The sequence below is a fragment of the Macaca nemestrina genome, chromosome 1, assembly GCF_043159975.1.
Source record: "Macaca nemestrina isolate mMacNem1 chromosome 1, mMacNem.hap1, whole genome shotgun sequence".
In the NCBI taxonomy this organism is placed as follows: Eukaryota; Metazoa; Chordata; class Mammalia; order Primates; family Cercopithecidae; genus Macaca; species Macaca nemestrina.
Genome location: NC_092125.1, coordinates 217143250 through 217163233, shown reverse-complemented (window position 1 = coordinate 217163233; position 19984 = coordinate 217143250). Strand labels below are relative to the sequence as shown.

The 19984-nt window shown below is 54.8% G+C and overlaps 1 protein-coding gene across 8 annotated transcripts in view; it reads left to right on the top strand.

Moving 5' to 3' along the window:
* The window catches only part of LOC105483163 (rootletin), a 59776-nt gene that overhangs the window by 14181 nt on the left and 25611 nt on the right, over positions 1–19984 (top strand). For 7 of the 8 annotated variants that reach the window (XM_071099610.1, XM_071099621.1, XM_071099612.1 and 4 more), the window contains 17 exons: positions 624–809; positions 902–985; positions 1064–1125; positions 1207–1372; positions 2167–2273; positions 6110–6346; positions 7109–7205; positions 7871–7954; positions 8372–8605; positions 9371–9570; positions 12920–13102; positions 14278–14422; positions 15076–15222; positions 15567–15797; positions 17119–17312; positions 17587–17714; positions 19463–19632. In XM_071099610.1, coding sequence (XP_070955711.1) covers positions 624–809; positions 902–985; positions 1064–1125; positions 1207–1372; positions 2167–2273; positions 6110–6346; positions 7109–7205; positions 7871–7954; positions 8372–8605; positions 9371–9570; positions 12920–13102; positions 14278–14422; positions 15076–15222; positions 15567–15797; positions 17119–17312; positions 17587–17714; positions 19463–19632 — 2655 coding nt within the window. Of the gene's footprint in view, positions 1–623; positions 810–901; positions 986–1063; positions 1126–1206; positions 1373–2166; positions 2274–6109; positions 6347–7108; positions 7206–7870; positions 7955–8371; positions 8606–9370; positions 9571–12919; positions 13103–14277; positions 14423–15075; positions 15223–15566; positions 15798–17118; positions 17313–17586; positions 17715–19462; positions 19633–19984 lie in introns of those variants that run through there. The other variant, XM_071099627.1, reaches the window with a different exon arrangement.

The window sequence follows — 19984 nt, the reverse complement described above, 5'->3', positions numbered from 1 at the left end:
CCACCTGGGGATGTTTGAGGTTGCCTGTATGTGTTATTGTGTGCATATCTTTAAGCTCAGATATGCATAGGTTGATTGACACCTCTGTTTTGAATATATTCCCATGAGCTCATGCCATTAATTCACCTCACAACAAATATTTTACTGAGCGTGAGCCATGCATACCACAGCCACCATTCTAGTACTAAGATACACTGAGGAACAAAAAATCCAGGCTTTCCTGAGCTCACATTGGAGTGGGGGCGTGGTGGGGAGACACAGGCATCAATGTAATAAACAGAAACCACGACGGGGCTGAGTGTTCTGGAGAAGGGGCACATGGTTTACTGAGGCCCCTGAGGTTGATCCCAGGTGCACCTTTGAGCTTTGCCTGCATGGTTTGGGTTTGTGGGCTTACCTGCATGTGTCCATGCATGCCCTATCTGCATGTCTGTGCATGGCTGCATCACCCCCTGCACATGTGCACTGCCCCTGGGCTTGCCCACATGTGCCTGCTCCCTAGGGTGCCAGGCTATCAGCCTACAAGGCATTGTGGGTCTGGGCCCAGCCTGGTGCCCCCTACAGAGGCCTGAGCCTGCCTTCCCAGGAGGCCCGGGACTCTCACCCATGGCCCTTCCCTGCAGCTGGAGCAGACTCTGCGGCTGGAGTCTGGGGAGCTGGAGACGCAGGAACCCAGGGGGCTGGTACGGCAGAGCGTGGAGTTGCGGAGGCAGCTGCAGGAGGAGCAGGCCTCTTACCGGCGCAAGCTGCAGGCCTACCAGGAGGGCCAGCAGCGGCAGGCCCAGCTTGTACAGCGGCTGCAGGGCAAGGTCAGGGCCACCCACTCCTGCTCCTGCCCTCCCACATGTTCACTTTGCACTACCCCAACCCCTGGGGCTCACCATCAGCTCCCCATCCCCAGATTCTCCAGTACAAGAAGAGGTGCTCGGAGCTGGAGCAGCAGCTGCTGGAGAGATCCGGAGAGCTGGAGCAGCAGCGACTGAGGGTGGGTGCCAGGGTGGGGCAGGGGCAGGCCCTGCCCTCTACCTGCCCAGCCTGATGCTTTAACCTTTCTCTCACCTAGAACACAGAACACAGCCAAGACCTGGAGAGCGCCCTCATTCGGCTGGAGGAGGAGCAGCAGAGGTGAGGGCGCAGCAGGGAGGGCCAGGGCTGGCAGGATGGCCCCCTGGGCGAGTGCCTGCTGATCCCCTGTGCCCCATTCAGGAGTGCCAGTCTGGCCCAGGTGAATGCCATGCTCCGAGAACAGCTTGACCAGGCAGGCTCGGCCAACCAAGCTCTGAGTGAGGACATACGAAAGGTGACCAGCGACTGGGCACGCAGCCGCAAGGAGCTGGAGCAGCGGGAGGCAGCATGGAGGCGTGAGGAGGAGGTGGGCATGGGGGTGCAGGGAGACCAGCTTGACCCAAGGGGAAGGTGCACTGGAGAGGGAGCACTGTCCAAGGGAGCATGTTAGCAGAAGTAAATAGCCGTCATCACAATAACTGGTCTTTATCAATGCGTAGCATGTACCATGTGCATGGTGTGCATTGACCTTTATTCCTCGTAATAACAGCATGTGGTATAGGTGTTATCATTCTCCTGATTTTAAAGAGAGGTTAAGGCCGGTTGCTGTGGCTCACGCCTGTAATCCCAGCACTTTGGGGGGCTGAGGCGGGTGGATCACCTGAGGTCAGGAGTTCGAGACCAGGCTGGCCAACATGGTGAAACCCCGTCTCTACTAAAAATACAAAAAATAGCCGGGCGTGGTGGCACACGCCTGTAATCCTAGCTATTCAGGAGGCTAAGAGATCGTGCCACTGCACTGCATCCTGGGCAACGGAGCAAGACTCTGTCTCAAAATAAATAAAGACAGGTTAAGTAACCTGCCCACAGTCATGCAATTGGCAGCTGGGAGGCAAAGCTAGGTCCCTGGCATTTTTTCCCTTCCTTGCTGCCTCTTGCGGCCAAAAGAGGATTTGAAACCCAGGTCCCTGTGCAGGAGGGAACCATGAGGCTTGGGAGGCTGAGCGTGGCTGCTTGGACACAACTCTGCACACAGGCCCACAGAAAAACCCGCTCCCTTGAACGGTGGTGCCTCCTGGAATGGTCGGAGATGGGGGAAGCTGGGGGAGGGAGTAAACCTGCTGTCACCCCAACCCTTCTCTCGGCATGTCTTCCCTCCAGTCTTTCAACGCCTACTTCAGCAACGAGCACAGTCGCCTGCTCCTCCTCTGGAGGCAGGTAGTGGGGTTCCGGCGGCTGGTCAGCGAGGTGAAGATGTTCACCGAGAGGTGAGGCCTGGCCGGGGACGGGGCAGAGGCTGAGAGCCAGCCCTGCTCTTTACATCCAACTCAACTCAGTTGAATTTCAGTTCAACTCAATGCACCTACTGTGCACAAGGGCGTGTGAGGACACAGAGGCAACCTGTAATAACCATTACCATAGTCATGGCAGTCAGCATTTATTAGATGTTGACTCTGAGCTAGACTCTTGGTATATTTCATTTCAACTAATATTCATAGCTTCCCTGTGAAGTAGGAACTGTGTTCATTCCCATTTTACAGATGAGGACATTGAGGCACAGAGAGGTTGAGTGATCTTCCTGAGGTCACACAATAGTACATAAGTGGCTGAGTCAGAGTTTGAAGTTCCTGATTTTTCTTTTTTTGAGATGGAGTCTCGCTCTGTCACGAGGCTGGAGTGCAGTGGCACGATCTTGGATCACTGCAACCTCTTACCTCCTGGGTTCAAGGAATTCTCCTGCCTTAGCCTCCTGAGTTGCTGGGATAACGGGCATGCCGCCACGCGTGACTAATTTTTTTTTTTGTCTTTTAGTAGAGACGGGGTTTCACCATGTTGCCCAGGCTGGTCTCGAACTCCTGAGCTCAGGCAATCCGCCAGCCTCAGCCTCCCAAAGTGCTGGGATTATAGGCATGAGCCACTGCATCAGGCCAAAGTTCCTGATTTTAATCCACTAGAATATTCAGCTTTGCTACCAAGGACCTCACAGCCTCTAGTGATGAAGAGACAGATTCCCAAAATTCTAGACTAAGGAAGCGAGTGGTCAGTGATAGGTACATGGGACAGAGGGAATGTCCTGGAGGCTCAGAAGGATGGGAGGGGTGGGGAGGTCAGAAAAACCGCTTTGTGGAGATGGAATTTGCTCAGAGCCTCAAGGAATGGGTAGGGTTGAAGCAGAGCAGCAGGCACTCCAAGCAGAAGCAAGGCATGAGCAAAGGCGGGGAGGTGCGAGCCCATGGCAGCCAGGGGGGTTGAACGAAGGGCTGGTACAGGGAAAGGAGAGCCTGCCTCAGCGGGGGAGCTTGGGCCTGCCTGATCTTTGAACAGGGGCGTCTGATCGGTGTGAGCAGTCCACTCAACAGTAGTGTCGGGGAGGCTGTGGAGAGAGCCCCAAGGCAGGGGGCCAAGGTGTTTCATTTAGTGCCTTAAAAACCTTTTAGTTAGTAATCTTTTCTTTATCTTTTCTTTTCTTTATGGCTCACTACAGCCTCGGCCTCCTGGTCTCAAGCAATCCTCCTACCTCAGGTCCTGTGCAGTTGGGACCACAGGTGCATGCCACCAGGCTTGCTGATTTTTTTATTTCTTGTAGAGTTGAGGTCTCACTTTGTTGCCCAGGCTGGTCTTGAACTCCTGAGCCCAAGTGATCCTCCTGCCTTGCCCTCCCAGAGTGCTGGGATTACACACACCTGGTTTAATAATCTTTTCTTAATACCATCAAATAGCCAGTGTCTGGATTTTCCATATGTCTCATAAATGTCACAGATAGGCCAGGTGCAGTGGCTCATGCCTATAATCTCAGTACTTCGGGAGGCCCAGGCGGGCGGATCACCTGAAGTCAGGAATTCGAGACCAGCCTGGCCAACGTGGTGAAACCCCCGTCTCTACTAAAAATACAAAAATTATCCAGGCGTGATGACACACGCCTGTAATCCCAGCTACTGGGAAGGCTGAGGTACCAGACTCGCTTGAACCCAGGAGGCAGAGGTTTCAGTGAGCCGAGATCACACCACTGCACTCCAGCCTGGGTGACAGAGTGAAACTGTCTCAAAAAAAAAAAAAAATTCACAGATAGTCTTGCTTTAGTGTTTTCTTTACAATTTGTTTGAATCCAGATCCATAGACATTCACAAAATGTGAATGGTTGCTTTGTCTTTTTTTTTGTTTTGAGATGGAGTCTCGCTTTGTTGCCCAGGCTGCAGTGCAGTGGCGCCATCTTGGCTCACTACAACCTCTGCCTCCTGGGTTCAGCAATTCTATGGCTGCAGCCTCGTGAGTAGCTGGGATTACAGGCGTGAGCCACCAAGCCCAGCTAACTTTTGTATTTTTAGTAGAGATGGGGGCTTCACCATGTTGGCCAGGCTGGTCTTGACCTCAGGTGATCCACCTACCTTGGTGGCCACAGAAAGAGACTCCATCTCAAAAAAAACAAAAACAAAATTTTTAAGTAGCCTTTTAATATTTTTATATTTTACTTTTGATTAAGTCACATGTTCACAAGGTTCACATTTCAAAAGGGTACACAGTAAAACGGCTCCCTTTCACCTCTGACCCTAGATATTCCCCTTCCCGCCTTGGAGGCAAGCAGCATTATCAGCTTCTTTTTCTTTTTATATATACAATTTTTTTCTTTTTTCTTTTGGCCACCAAGTTACCATGAGATGCATTATCAGTTTCCTTTTTTTTTTTTTTTTCCGAGATGGAGTCTCCCTCTGTCTCCCAGGCTAGAGTGCAGTGACACAGTCTTGGCTCACTGCAACCTCCATCTCCCAGGTTCAAGCGATTTTCCCACCTCTACCTCCCAAGTAGCTAGGATTACAGGCATGAGCCACCACACCCAACTAATTTTTGTATTTTTAGTAGAGGTGGGGTTTTGCCATGTTGGCCAGCTGGTCTCAAACTCCTGACCTCAGGTGATCCTCCCACCTTGGCCTCCCAAAGTGCTGGGATTATAGGCGTGAGCCACCGCTCCTGGCCTATCAGTTTCTTAAGTGACCTTCCAGGGTTATCTTATATAATCAAATAAAGCAGATCACACACACACACACACACACACACACACACTCTTTTGTATATACGCCTGGTAAAATTTCATGTTCACAGTTCTTGAAGATGCTTTCCTCACCTACCAGTTTTAACTGGGAGGTGGCTCTGTGTCAGACCAGGAGAAACTTTTTCACTGGTTTTCTTTGACCACAGAGTGTTCCACTGAATAGATATACCATCATGTACTTAGTAACAGTCCCCTTTTGATAGACATTCAGGTTGTCACCAGGATTTTTTACACGAGCAGTGCTGCAGTGAACCTCCTTGTCCACAAGCCATCTCCTCTGTGCTGGGGTCTATCTTTGGATACATTCTTAGAGGAGGAGCTGGTGGGAAGGTCCTATGCATGCATAGTTCTCGGAACTCTCCCCCAGTGCCCTCCCTTGTGGTTGTACTCACCCTCATACCAGCTGTGTAGGGGAGTGCCTGTTACCCCAAAGCCCCTCCCTGTGTATTATGTGACCCTTTTTTTTTTTTTTTCCCCAATCTGATAGTGGACAAATGGCATCCCAGTGTAGGGTTTGTTGCTGTATTTTTCTTTTTCTTCCTCTTTTGTTTTTGAGATGGAGTCTCACTATGTTTCTCATGCTGGCCTCAAACTCCTGTGCTCAAGCAGTCCTGCCTTAGCTTCCCACATAGCTGAAACTGCAGGTGCATGCCACCGCACCCAGCCTAATACATTTTTATTTTTATTTTATTTATTTATTTTTTTGAGACGCAGTCTCGCTGTGTTGTCCAGGCTGGAGTGCAGTGGCATGATCTCGGCTTACTGCAGTCTCCATGTCCTGGGTTCAAGCAATTCTGCCTTAGCCTCCCAAGTAGCTGGGATTACAGGCGGGTGCCACCATGCCCCACCAATTTTTGTATTTTTAGTAGAGATGGGGTTTCACTATGTTGGCCAGGCTGGTTCAAACTCCTGACCTCAGGCGATCTGCTCGTCTTGGCCTCCCAAAGAAAGTGCTGGGATTACAGGTGTGAGCCACCATGCCTGGCCCCAGCATAGTTTTAATTTGTAGTTGGGAGCGAGCCCCATCCCATCGCCAGCCTATGCTCTCTCCCCAAGGGACCTGCTGCAGCTGGGAGGGGAGCTGGCCCGGACATCACGAGCTGTCCAGGAGGCAGGCCTGGGACTGAGCACGGGCCTGCGGCTGGCAGAGAGCCGGACGGAGGCAGCCCTGGAGAAGCAGGCCCTGCTGCAGGCCCAGCTGGAAGAGCAGCTGCGGGACAAGGTGCTCCGCGAGAAGGACCTGGCCCAGCAGCAGATGCAGAGCGACCTGGACAAGGCTGACCTCAGTGCCAGGTGGGTACCTGGTGGGTGCTGCACAAGGCAGGCGTCCCTGCAGAAGGTAAAACTGGAGGGTTGGGGAGAAGGGAGCATCTGTTCACTAGGCACAGGGCCTTCCTCTGCGAGCTCAGCCAGTCTTCCCAGGCACCCCACTGAGGTTCCGAAGGCACTTGCCCAGTGTATATCATAAACAGCTTAGCCTCTGATAACAGAACTTGTGGCCGGGTGCGGTGGCTCACACCTGTAATCCTAGCACTTTGGGAGGCCAAGGTAGGGGGATTACCTGAGGTCAGGAGCTCAAGACCAGCCTGCCCAACAGGCAAAACCCTGTCTCTACTAAAATACAAAAACTAGCCGGGCATGGTGGCGCGTGCCTATAATCCCAGCTATGAGGGAGGCTGAGGCAGGAGAATCGCTTGAACCCAGAATGTGGAGGTTGCAGTGAGCCAAGATCACATCACTGTATTCCAGCCTGGATGACAGAGGGAAACTCTGTCTCAAAAAAAAAAAAAAAAGAACTTGTGCCCCTTACTCCTGCCACCTGGACACGTCCTCAAGTGCTTTCCCATGAGATAAAGCTGGTGGGAACCTCACTCCTGTTTCACAGATAAGTGTGAGGTCTGGAGAGAAGCCGGGACTTGCCTAAGGTCACACAGCCAGGGAGGTGGATGTTAGGGTCCCTGCCTCAGGTTTGGAGAAGCATGGTGGACACAGAGCTACTGGATTTGAGAGGCAGGGGTGGTCCCCTATTCACCTCTGTTGCTCCCCCAACTCCAGAGTGACAGAGCTGGGCCTGGCAGTGGAGCGTCTTCAGAAGCAGAATCTGGAGAAGGATCAGGTCAACAAGGACCTCACCGAGAAGCTTGAGGCCCTGGTGAGCTGTAGCTTCCCCTGAGATGTGGCAGGGTGGGATGGGGTACCGGCCAGATCCATGGACGCAGGCTTAGGGCTGGGCTGCCTGGGCCACCCCCAGCATCCCACTCACACTCAGGTTCAGCCCTCACAGGTGTGCAGTCTTCGTGGTAAGCACACTCACCTCCTCCATCCCATTTCTTTCCCCCAGCAGCCCTGTAGCATAATCCTTATGACACAGATGGGGAAACTGAGGCCCAAGAGGGGAAATGCTTGTCCAGTCTCAGAGCCAGTAAGCAGGAGAGTGGGGACTTGAACTCCCATCCACGCTCTCCAGGTCCAGATGCTGCCTCAGGCAACCCAGCTGCTCCCCCTCCCCCACCAGTGGGACACTCACTACTCCAGGGTACGGCCTGGTTTGGTCACCCCTCTGTGTGGGGCCTGGCGTGGGTTCTAGGTTCGGCTCTCCTCCAATCGACTGTGTGACCTGGGGCAGGACACAGCTCTTCTTTGGGCCTGGACTGTTCAGCGAGGGCCTCGGGCCTGCTGTGAGGTCTACCAGGTGGTTGGCCTATGGACATGGCTTCAGAGGCCACCTGGTCAGTGGTGGGCCAGGGAGGGAAGGGAAAGGGAGGTTTGAGATAAGACAGAACCTGGACCACCTTTGTCTCCCTAACTGCACTCCAGGAATCCCTGCGGCTACAGGAGCAGGCGGCCCTGGAGACAGAGGACGGAGAGGGGCTACAGCAGACCCTAAGGGACCTGGCACAGGTGTGAGCCCAGAGAGGTGGGAAGACAGGGCCCTGCCAGGCGGTCCCGGGCTCCCCCACCACGCCTTTTGGTGGCCTGGGACTGAACTGCAAATGGGTGGGGGCCTAGGGCCCAGGCTGTAGCTGCTCAGCACCCCTGCTAACTCACCCGGCCCCTGCCCTGGGCAGCCCCCAGTCTCAGAGGGGAGGCACGGCCCTTCTGGAGCCCACCTGACGCCAAATGATGTCTTCGCAATAAATCGGAGGCCTCAGCTGCGAGCTGAGAACTGAACTAGTGGAGGAGGTGAAATCAGGAAGGCTTCTTGTAGGAGGGATCATTTGGGATGAGGCGGCCCCCAGCCTAGTCTGGGCCTCTTTGTCCAGCTAACCCCGCGGTTCCTAACTCTGGCCTCCTTCTGCCTTCCTCCCCTACCCTCAGGCCGTCCTGTCGGACTCTGAGAGCGGTGTCCAGCTGAGTGGCTCCGAGCGCACGGCAGATGCGTCCGACGGCAGCCTGCGGGGGCTCTCGGGCCAGCGGACCCCGTCCCCACCACGGCGCTCCTCACCGGGCCGAGGCCGTTCGCCCCGCCGAGGCCCCTCCCCGGCCTGCTCAGACTCCTCCACGCTCGCCCTGATCCACTCCGCCCTGCACAAGCGCCAGCTGCAGGTCCAGGTAGGAAGGGGTTTGAGTGTTCTGGGCGCCACCAGAGGCCCCGGGGGAGGTGCTCACGCCCTCTGGGTTGGGGGTGGGGGCAGGGGCGGGGGCGGGTCCGGGGCCAGGGTCCGGAACAGGAGTCTGAGCGCCCTGTGGTGCAGCCAGAGCCCTTAGAAATAGTGTCTGAGGGGGTCAGGACCCCCAGGGAGGTGGCCGAGAGCTCTGCGGTGAAACGGAGCCCAGAAGTAGGGGTGCTTGGGCAGCTGGTGGAGGGAGAGGAATGCGGCAGTGTTAGGGTCTTGGTAGAGAGGGAGACAGGTCCCTGGTCATACAGAGCCAGGAGCCTGGGAAAAGGTCTAGCAAGGGGAATCTGAGCCTAGGATGAGAGGAACTTGGCAACTAGGGGCAGAGTCAGGGTAGGGAGGAGTCTGAGGGTGGAACCAGGATGCAAAGGGGAGGGGCCTGGGAGCCCTGGGGGGGGGTGCCGGTCAGATCCCAGGAGACTAGTGTTCCTGGGGGTTTGTGTGGCATGGGGGGAGGGGAGACTTTGATAGGAGTTGTCCGGGACCCCAGGGAGGTGAGGGCTCAGAGGGTGGTGAGGGCACATAGTAGGGGAGTGGAAGCCTGGATCTCAGGCCTAGGCCCCTATCCTGTCCCAGGTCAGGTCCAGACCCTGGACCCCGCCTAGCGTAGGCTGGTGTGTATCCCTAGAACCAGTAGAGAGTAGATGGGCTATGGAGGCCTCCCAGGACCCCTCTAGACTCTGTGATCCCCACGCCCCAGGACATGCGTGGGCGCTATGAGGCAAGCCAGGACCTGCTGGGCACCCTGCGGAAGCAGCTTAGCGACAGCGAGAGTGAACGGCGGGCCCTAGAGGAACAGCTGCAGCGCCTGCGGGACAAGACCGATGGCGCCATGCAGGCCCAGGAGGACGCCCAGCGCGAGGTGCAGCGGCTGCGGAGTGCCAACGAGCTCCTGAGCAGGTGCCGGGGAGGTCTGAGCTGGGGGCTGCTGAAGAATAAATAAACATCTAGGCATAACACCAGTCGAGCCTTATGCGCTAATATTGTCGCCAGTAGCTACATGTGCCTATTAATATTTATTTATTTGTTTGTTTATTTATTTTTGAGACGGAGTCTCCCTCTGTCGCCCAGGCTGGAGTGCAGTGGCGCGATCTTGGCTCACTGCAAGCTCCGTCTCCCGGGTTCATGCCATTCTCCTGCTTCAGCCTCCTGAGTAGCTGGGACTACAGGTGCCCGCTGCCACGCCAGGCTGTTTTTTTTTGAGACGGAGTTTCACTGTGTGGCCTAGGCTGGAGTGCAGTGGCGCGATCTTGGCTCACTGCATCCTCCGCAGCCGAGGTTTGAGCAGTTCTCACCTCAGACTCCCGAGTAGCTGGGATTACAGGTGCCCACTACCACGCCCGGCTGATTTTTTTTGTATTTTTAGTAGAGATGGGGTTTCACCATCTTGGCCAGGCTGATCTTGAACTCCTGACCTGGTGATCCACCCACCTCGGTTCCCCAAAGTGCTGGAATTACAGGCATGAGCCACCGCACCTGGCCAACATTTATTTTTATTTATTTATTTTTTATTTTTTGAGATGGAGTCTCACTCAGTCGCCCAGGCTGGACTGCAGTGGTGTGATCTTGGCTCACTGCAAGCTCCGCCTTCTGGGTTCACGCCATTCTCCTGCCTCAGCCTCCCAAGTAGCTAGGACTACAGGCGCCCGCCACCACGCCCAGCTAATTTTTTGCATTTTTAGTAGAGACGGGGGTTTCACCGTGTTAGCCAGGATGGTCTCGATCCCCTGACCTTGTGATCCGCCCGCCTTAGCCTCCCAAAGTGCTGGGATTACAGGCGTGAGCCACCGTGCCTGGCCAACATTTATTTTTTATTATTCAGTTTTGTTTTGTTTTGTTTTGCTTTGTTTTGAGTCATGCTCTTGCTCTGTTTCCCAGGCAGGGGCGCAATGGCTCCATCACAGCTCACTGTTGCCTGGAACTCCCAGACTCAAGCGATCCTCCCACCTCTACCTCCCAACTGTTCCTAGTTGGGGGCCAGGGCCTGGGCCTGGCCTGGGGAAGGATATGGGACCGATGCTTGAGAGTTAGGTTTCCACTCCCTTCCTCTGTGCCCTCACCACCCTCTAAGACCTCACCTCCCCAGGTCCTGGGCAACTCTGATCTCAGCCCCAAGGATGCTAGACAAGCCCCCAACATTTCTGAATTTTTTGTAGAGATGGGGGTCTCACTATGTTCCCACGCTGGTCTTGAACTCCTAGCTTCAAACACTCCTCCCACCTCAGCCTCCCAAATTGCTGGGATTACAGGCATAAGCCACTGTGCCTGGCTCTATTAAATTTAATTAAAAATATTAAAAAGTGAAAATTCAGACTGGGTGTGGTGGCTCATGCCTATAACACCTACTGTGTGCCAGGCTCTTGGCTGAGTGTTTTTTATGTATTCTGTCATTTAGCCTTCCTGTCAAACTCATGCAATTTGGAACTCTTGTTGTAAGCTTGAGAGATTCGCTCAGACTCGTACAGTGTTGTGTGGCTGGGGGTGGCAGGGTGGGAATTGGAATTCAGGTCCATGTGAGAGTAAACTGAGGCTTTCCATGCCTGGAAAGGAGATCTTTTTAAGTAGTTGTGTTCACAGCAAACATCTCATTTGGCATTTTGCTATTTGTACTTAACAGCACATTGTCGACTGGGCACAGTGGCTCACGCCTGTAATCCCAGCACTTTAGGAGGCCAAGGCGGGTGGATAACTTGAGGTCAGGAGTTTGAGACCAGTCTGGCCAACATGGTGAAACCCCATATCTACTAAAAATAAAAAAAATTGGCCAGGCACAGTGGCTCACACCTGTAATCCCAGCACTTTCGGAGGCTGAGACTGGAGGACTACCTGAGGTCAGGAGTTCAAGACCAGCCTGACCAACATGGAGAAACCCTGTCTCTACTATAAATACAAAATTAGCCATCCGTGGTGGTGCATGCTTGTAATGCCAGCTACTTGGGAGGCTGAGGCAGGAGAATCACTTGAACCCGGGGGGCAGAGGTTGCAGTGAACTGAGATCACACCACTGCACTCCAGCCTGGGCAACAAGAGTGAAACTCTGTGTCAAAAAAAAAATAAGTAAATAAAAATAAAAGTAAAAAATAAAAAAAATTAGGGCCGGGTATGGTGGCTTACGCCTGTATTCCCAGCACTTTGGGAGACTGAGGCAGGCAGATCACTTGAGGTCAGGAGTTTGAGACCAGCCTGGCCAACATGGTGAAACCCCGCTTCTAACTAAAAATGCAGTAAAGCTGGGCGTGGTGATAGGTGCCTGTAATCCCAGCTACTCGGGAGGCTGAGGCAGGGGAATCGCTTGAACTCTGTAAGTGGAGGTTGCAGCAAGCCGAGATTGTGTCACTGCACTCCAGCCTGGGCGACAGAGTGAGACTCCATCTAAAAAACACAAAAAACAAAAAAATTGCTGGACACGGTGGCTCATGCCTGTAATCCCAGCACTTTGGGAGGCCGAGGTGGGCAGATCACGAGGTCAGGAGATCAAGACCATCCTGGCTAACACGGTGAAACCCCGTCTCTACTAAAAATACAAAAAATCAGCTGGGTGTGGTGGCAGGTGCTTGTAGTCCCAGCTACTCAGGAGACTGAGGCAGGAGAATGGTGTGAACCTGGGAGGCAGAGCTTGCAATGAGGGGAGATCACACCACTGCACTCCAGCCTGGGTGACAGAGTGAGACTCCATCTCAGGAAAAAAAAAAAAAAATCATGTCGTGAAGTTTTTTTGCACCTACTGCCAGTGAGGAAAGTGGCAGCTCACAGCAAGTCTTTGGGGTCCCCATTGCTGCCTTCTCCTCCCGCCCCTGCTGTGGCCACCATGTGCCTATGTAGCAGGAAGCTGTGGGATCTGCAGACTCAGCTCTATCAGGCTTCCCAGAATTGAGAGGCATGGGGTGTTTATAGGGGGCATTTCCTGGTCACATGGCCTAGCAGAGCTGGTGGCACAATTGCCTGTGTGTCCCAGGAGCCCAGCGTGGCCTCTTCTACCTGGTGGGGTGCTTGGAGGTCACCCCAGTGCCTCCATTCACTCCACTGCGCCTCCAAGTGGACAGGCTGGGGAGAAGGAAAGCCAGGTTCTTCTGCTGGAGGGTTTGAGTGAAATGAGTCAGCCATGGGCAGGGTGGTCAGGGAAGGCTTCCTGGAGGCAGTTGCCTTGGAAGATGGGAAGATGTAGCTCATGGCTAGAGGAGGAGCCAGCCACCTTCCCTGGGGAGAGCAGCCCCAGCATCCCCTCCCCTCCTCTCCCCTTGTCCTGAAGGGAGAAGAGCAACCTGGCCCACAGCCTGCAGGTGGCCCAGCAGCAGGCCGAGGAGCTGCGGCAGGAGCAGGAGAAGCTGCAGGCTGCCCAGGAGGAGCTGCGGCGCCAGCGGGACCGGCTGGTGGAAGAGCAGGAGGACGCGGTGCAGGATGGCGCGCGGGTGCGCCGGGAGCTTGAGCGCAGGTGAGCAGCATCTCGCCTCCCTGTCAGGGCCCTTCAAATGTGCCTCAGATCCCCTGACAGTGCCCCTGGGGAGTTAGGGAGCACCCACTGGGTCCTGGGCCTCCTACCATCTGGACCCCTCTGATGCTGGGTTTTCTAACCAGTCCCATTTCAGGAAATTGAGGCTCAGGGAGGTGTCGTCACTTACCTGGGATCAGAGAACTAGTTAAAAGGTAGAACTTGGATGATAATAACAACAATAATTAAAATAACAGTAGTAATATTAACAATAGTATTTTTAAAATTTAGTTATGATCATAATAATATCCTTACTAATTTCACTAAGTGCCAGATACCATTTTAAGCAATTCAGTTCTCATTCAATTCTATGATAACTCTGTGTCGTCGAAGCTGTTATCTCCATTTTGTGGATGGTAAACTGAGGCACAGAGAAGCCATGTTCCTTGCCCCAGGTCACACAGCTAATTAGCAGAAGAGCCAGGATTTGAACCCGGGCATTCTGCCTTCAGAGTTAACCTCTTCCCCACTGCGCTGCTTACCTCTCTGGGACGTGATCGATGATGATGTTTAGTAGACTGTGGTGGTGCATGTGATTCTTGTTTCTGAAGGCCCTTGGGGACATGTGTCAGGCACCATTTTAAGCATATGTGAAGTCTGTATCCTTAAAACAGGCCGGGCGTGGTCGCTCATGCCAGTAATCCCAGCAATTTGGGAGGCTGAGGCAGGGGAATCACCTGAGGTTAGGAGTTCGAGACCAGCCCGACCAACATGGGGAAACCCCGTCTGTACTAAAACTACAAAATTAGCCAGGCATGGTGGTGGGCACCTGTAATCCCAGCTACTCAGGAGGCTGAGGCAGGAGAATTGCTTGAACCCGGGAGGCAGAGGTTGCAGTGAGCCGAGATCGCGCCACTGTACTCCAGCCTGGGTGACAGAGCAAGACTCTGTCTCAGAAAAACAATGTCACGAGGCAAGTGTTACCTCGTTTTGCAGATGTGAAAACGGAGGCGCAGGGTCATGCAGCTAAGTGTAGTGGGCTTGGTTGGCCTGTGGGCCAGGCTCTTTCTCTCCAAACTCCTGCCTCAGGCCTGGTCCCCAGCCCAGCATCTCGCTGGCTACAGGAGGTTCAGGGCAGGAAAGTGACATGGGCCACCCACCCGTCCTCTGTCCCGCAGCCATAGACAACTAGAGCAGCTGGAAGGGAAGCGCTCAGTCCTGGCCAAGGAGCTGGTGGAGGTGAGGGAGGCGCTGAGCCGCGCTATGCTGCAGCGGGACATGCTGCAGGCCGAGAAGGCCGAGGTGGCCGAGGCGCTGACCAAGGTGGGTCCCTGTTTGCTGCACAACCACAAAACCTACCTCTGACCCCCAGCCCCAAGACTTCTCGCTCTGGCATGGACTGGTCCCAGTGTCAGGCAGACCTCTGAGCCAGGTCACAGACTGACCCCTTCCTTCTGGATACAGGCTGATCTTTGTTGCAGGCCACAGACCTCTGGACCTCTGGTCCCAGGTATAAGTGGATTGACCTCTCTTTATGGCCATATCCCTGCTCTTGTAGATGCTCCTGGGGGCAGTGCCTATAGCTCAGGGTCATCCAGTACCTGAGACTCAGCTCCTGGGGCCTGAGAGTTGGGGCTACAGCCCAGAGAGTCCTTGGCGGGGGGGCCGGCCTTGTTCACTGCAGCCTGGGCTCTGAGCAGTGCTATCCCTAGACCCTACTCAGGGGATCCTCTGAACTCTGGTCCTGCCCTGCAGCTTGAGCTATTTTTGCACAGCTCTGTGGTGCGTGGCTTTTAAATGGCTCCATAAGCAGCAGGCTTTCTGCGGTGATTTTTTTTTTCCATCTCACGCTATGTCCCCTCCTTGTCTCCCCTCCCCTGTCTCCGAGGGTCCGTCTCTCTGCGTCTCTTCTTGTCTCTCCTCACCTCCTCCCGATCTTTCTGCCTTTCGTCATCTCTGAGGGCCTGACTCTGCAGGCTGAGGCTGGCCGCGTGGAGCTCGAGCTCTCCATGACCAAGCTGAGGGCAGAGGAGGCCTCCCTGCAGGACTCCCTGTCCAAGCTGAGCGCCCTCAACGAGAGCCTTGCTCAGGACAAGCTGGATCTGAACCGCCTTGTTGCCCAGGTACGCTGTGCACCTGCAGGCGCACCTGCCTTGCCCACCCGTCCTCCCCACTCAGTGAGGCACCCTGGGCCCAGCCCTGCACCTGTCTTGGCCGCTGCCTCCTTTTTTGTCTCTGGTTCTCTGTCTGTCTCCGTCTGTCTGTCTATCCTCTCTAGGCGTCAAAGCACAGAAGCTGCATGGGCCCTCATCTCCCCCTCCCCAGCGTCCCACACACCCAAGGGCACTGTCCCTTATTCCCTTGGAGCCTCCCCTGGGCTATTGTGGGTGGTGGGTGGGTGGAGAAGGCATCCTGGTCCCGGGAGGGGCGCCCTGCTCATGAGGCCCCACTCGTACCCGGCCCACAGCTGGAGGAAGAAAAGGGCGTCCTGCAGGGCCGGCAGCGGCAGGCAGAGCAGGAGGCCACAGTGGCGCGGGAAGAGCAGGAGCGGCTGGAGGAGCTGCGGTTGGAGCAGGAGGTGGCGCGGCAGGGCCTGGAGGGCTCCCTACGCGTGGCAGAGCAGGCCCAGGAGGCGCTGGAGCAGCAACTCCCCACGTTGCGCCATGAGCGCAGCCGGCTGCAGGAGCAGCTAGCGCAGGTGGGCCAAGCCGTGTGTGGGGGCGGTGTGGACAGCATGTGGGGCAGGCCGGGCTCCCAGCCCCTGGCATCCAGTCCTGGGTTAAGTCACAGGCTCTGGAGCCTGCTTCTGGGTTAAATCCAGCCCCACTTCTGCTAGCTGGGGACCTTGGACAAGCTGCCCAACCTCCCCATACCTCAGTTGCCCCATCTGTAACATGGGGCTAGCCGGGCGCAGTGGCTCACGCCTATAATCCCAGCACTTTGGGAGGTTGAGGCGGATGGATAACAAGGTCAGGAGATCAAGACCATCCTGGCTAACACAGTGAAACCCTATCTCTACAAAAAATCAGCTGGGCATGGTACCTGGCGCCTGTTGTCCCAGTTGCTCGGGAGGTTGAGGCAGGAGAATCGCTTGAACCCGGGAGGCAGAGGTTGCAGTGAGCTGAGATGGTGCCACTGCACTCCAACCTGGGCAACAGAGTGAGACTCCGTCTCAAAATAATAATAATGATAATAATAATGATACAGATTAATAAGAGGTCAAGACTTTTAGAATTGGAATCTTAGACTTTTGGGAACATCACATCTGGAAGAGTCCTTAGGATTAGAAGGATCCAATGACCTTCATGCAGTGTCTATCCTGGAGCCCCTGGGTTTCTGGGAGGGACCTCTAGATGATGGGGCAGGGGGTGCAAGGAGCAGGGTGCAGGTCTCCACCTTGAGGCCTGCTCAGCAGCTGCACTTGTGTCTCTTTTCTATATTCAACTTCTCTGCAAGTTTAGCATAATACAAGGGTTCTGTTACTTGTTAGTCCCAAAGCTGAGTGAGGGCCCTCGTTTTTTTGGTTTTGTTTTTTTTCTTTTTCTGAGACAGAGTCTTGCTCTGTTGCCCAGGCTGGAGTGCAGTGACATGATCTGGGCTCACTGCAACCTCCGCCTCTGGGGTTTAAGCTGTTCTCCTGCCTCAGCGTCCCAAGTAGTGGGGACTACAGGCGTGCACCACCATGCCCAGCTAATTTTTGTATTTTTAGTAGAGACAGGGTTTCACCACGTTGGCCAGGCTGGTCTTGAACTCCTGACCTCAAGTGATCCACCAGCAAAAGTGCTGAGATTATAGGCGTGCGCCACCGTGCCCGGCCGGGCCCTCGTTTTTGTACAGACGTGCACTGCAGATCTAGAGAAAGTCATGACTTGCCCAAGTACATATAGCACATGAGGGCATACCCTGGCCTCGAACCTAGGCCTTCTGCCAGGACTGGGTTAGGCCCAGAGTTGGGGTGCTGCACGACGAATAAGCTGGGGGACGCTGGGAGTGCTGCTCAGTCTCTGGGTGGGGGCCAGCTCTCCCGGCAGCTGAGCGGGCGGGAGCAGGAGCTGGAGCAGGCCCGGCAGGCGGCCCAGCGGCAGATGGAGGCGCTGGAGCGAGCGGCCCGGGAGAAGGAGGCGCTAGCCAAGGAGCGCGCTGGCCTGGCTGTGCAGCTGGCGGCTGCGGAGCGTGAAGGCAGGACCCTGTCAGAGGAGGCCACGCGCCTGCGGTAAGGCCTTGGGCTCTGCCCAACATGCCTTGGGGGGTCCTCCCGGGGCCATACCATGACCAGCCACACCCAGGCATGGGCCCCCAGGGGCAGTTACCAAGGAGTCTGGCTTGCCAACACGTCCTAGCTGTGGCTCAGGCTTCCCCAGGGAGTGTGGACCTGGCCAGGCAGGTAGGTTGGCACTTGGCCCATGCCTGGCCACTCCCTGAGATCCACAGTTTCCTGGGGCCAGGGAGGCTGAGTCCCAGGGCCTCAGGGACTGTATGTGCTGCAGCTTGGAGAAGGAAGCCCTGGAGGGCAGCCTGTTTGAGGTGCAGCGGCAGCTGGCCCAGCTTGAGGCCCGCCGGGAGCATCTGGAAGCCGAGGGGCAGGCCCTGCTGCTGGCCAAGGAGACCCTTACTGGTACGAGGGGCTGGGGACTTGGGGGGAACACCAGGCTCCAGCCCAGACTGCAACCTCCCAGGGTCTGGGGTCTCACAGAAGTTGGGAGCACTAGAGTAGGAGTCTGGCTGGTCTGGGTTCTAGTCCTGTGCCACCACTTAGACCTGACCTTTCCTTGAGTAAGCCCCTTTCCTCTCTGGGCTGCAGATTCCTCATCTGATTATTAGAGGTGTCAGTGGCCACCTTGTAAGCCTATTGCCAGGATGACGTGGGAAAAGCGTGTAAGGCCGTGGCATGGTGCCTGGCTGAGTCAACAGTAACTACAGTTCATCCCTCATCAGGCCTGTTAGAAAGTCGAGTTCTCTGTGGTTTTCAGATGACTCTCTTGGCCCCCAAATCCCAGCCCCGCTTCCCTACACCGTTTCCCATCCAGTGTCTGAACTCAGGGCTTCTTTCCGCTCACCTAACATTAACTAAGCACCTACTTGGGTCATGGAAATTAATTTTTCTGTCCATGTACACCTAAGCCAGACAGAACCAGGAAGGGAAATGCTGGTGGATTTCCAACCCAGGAGATGGTTTTTAGATAGTGGCTATACCATTTCCATTTCCTGTAGTCATTTCCATTAATACTGATAGTTAACATTTGGCAGGCATGTTTATGTCAGTCATTAAAGGAGATGCTTTATGTGTAGCTGTGCGGCTTTGGGAAGTCGCTGCTGATCTCCTCTGAGCCTCCGTTTCATCATCTGTTAAATGGGGATGAGGATAAACTACCTAGGCATGTTATGAAGACAAAATGAAGTTATATCTAGAATACTTAGCTGGGTGCTTAACCTATAGTTAGTGCTGAGTCAGTAATAGGGTTGTTTTTTGTTTGTTTGTTTGTTTTGAGACAGAGTTTCACTCTTGTCGCCCAGGCTGGATTGCAATGGCATGATCTCGGCTCACCTCAACCTCCACGCCTCCCGGGTTCAAGCAATTCTCCTGCCACAGCCTCCCAAGTAGCTGGGATTACAGGCATGTGCCACCACGCCTGGCTAATTTTGTATTTTTAGTAGAGACAGGGTTTCACCATGTTGGTCAAGGTGGTCTCGAACTGTCGACCTCAGGTGATCCACCTGCTTCGGCCTCCCAAACTACTGGGATTATAGGCATGAGCCACCGGACCCAGCCTGTTTGTTTTTTGAGACAGAGTCTCGCTCTTGTCGCCCAGGCTGGAGTGCAATGGTGCAATCTCGGCTCACTGCAACTTCTGCCTCCCTGGTTCAAGCGATTCTCCTGCCTCAACCTCCCAAGTAGCTGTAACAACATACGCCCACCACCACACCCGTCTAATTTTTGTATTTTTAGTAGAGACAGGGTTTTGCCATGTTGGCCAGGCTGGTCTCGAACTCCTGACCTCAGGTCATCCACCTGCCCCAGCCTCCCAAAGTGCTGCGATTACAGGTGTGAGCCACTGTGCCTGGCCTAGGGTTGTTATATCTTTGGCATCCTTCCCATTTGGGAGGCCTTCTTATCAGTCATTTTATGCCTTTAATGCCATTCTAGGTAGGCAGGAAAGGGGTCAGGGCCAGTGGGCCCATGTAGCAGATAGGGAAACTGAGGCCCAGAGAGGGCAAGCCAATTCTTCAAGAGGACCCAAACTAGCTGCCAGGCAGGCCCTCTGCCTCTGGGATTTTGCCCATGTGGCTCACCTGGCCTAAGTCTGCTGGCCCAAGGAAAAGTTTGAACCCAACCCTGCCCTTTCCCCCATTCCTCTTGTGCAGGGGAGTTGGCGGGCCTGCGGCAGCAAATAATAGCTACACAGGAGAAAGCCAGTCTAGACAAGGAGCTGATGGCCCAGAAGCTGGTGCAGGCTGAGCGGGAGGCCCAGGCCTCTCTGCGGGAGCAGCGGGCAGCCCACGAGGAGGACTTGCAGCGACTCCAGCGCGAAAAGGTTCAGGCAGCTGGGGAGGGGTGGGCAGGCCTCAGAGCCAGTGTCTCATCGTCGTTCTTCCTCTGCCTTGGTCTCTACATCTGTGAAATGGGACTTCCTCTCTGTTGTGGGGGCCCTGGGGACAGCTGGGAGGACTTGGGGTGCGGGCAGTGGGGGAGGTTGTGGTCCTTATTAGACATGCAGATTCCCAGGTCCCAAATCTGGTCCAGCCCTGGTAATCCTGATGCAGAGGGTCCACAACCACATTTGGGAAATGCTGACCTAACATACAGCAGGAAAGCACTTTCATTTGCTAAGTACTGTTTGCATATGAAGGGCCACTCAGACCTGAGTATATAGAAAGGCAAGGGGC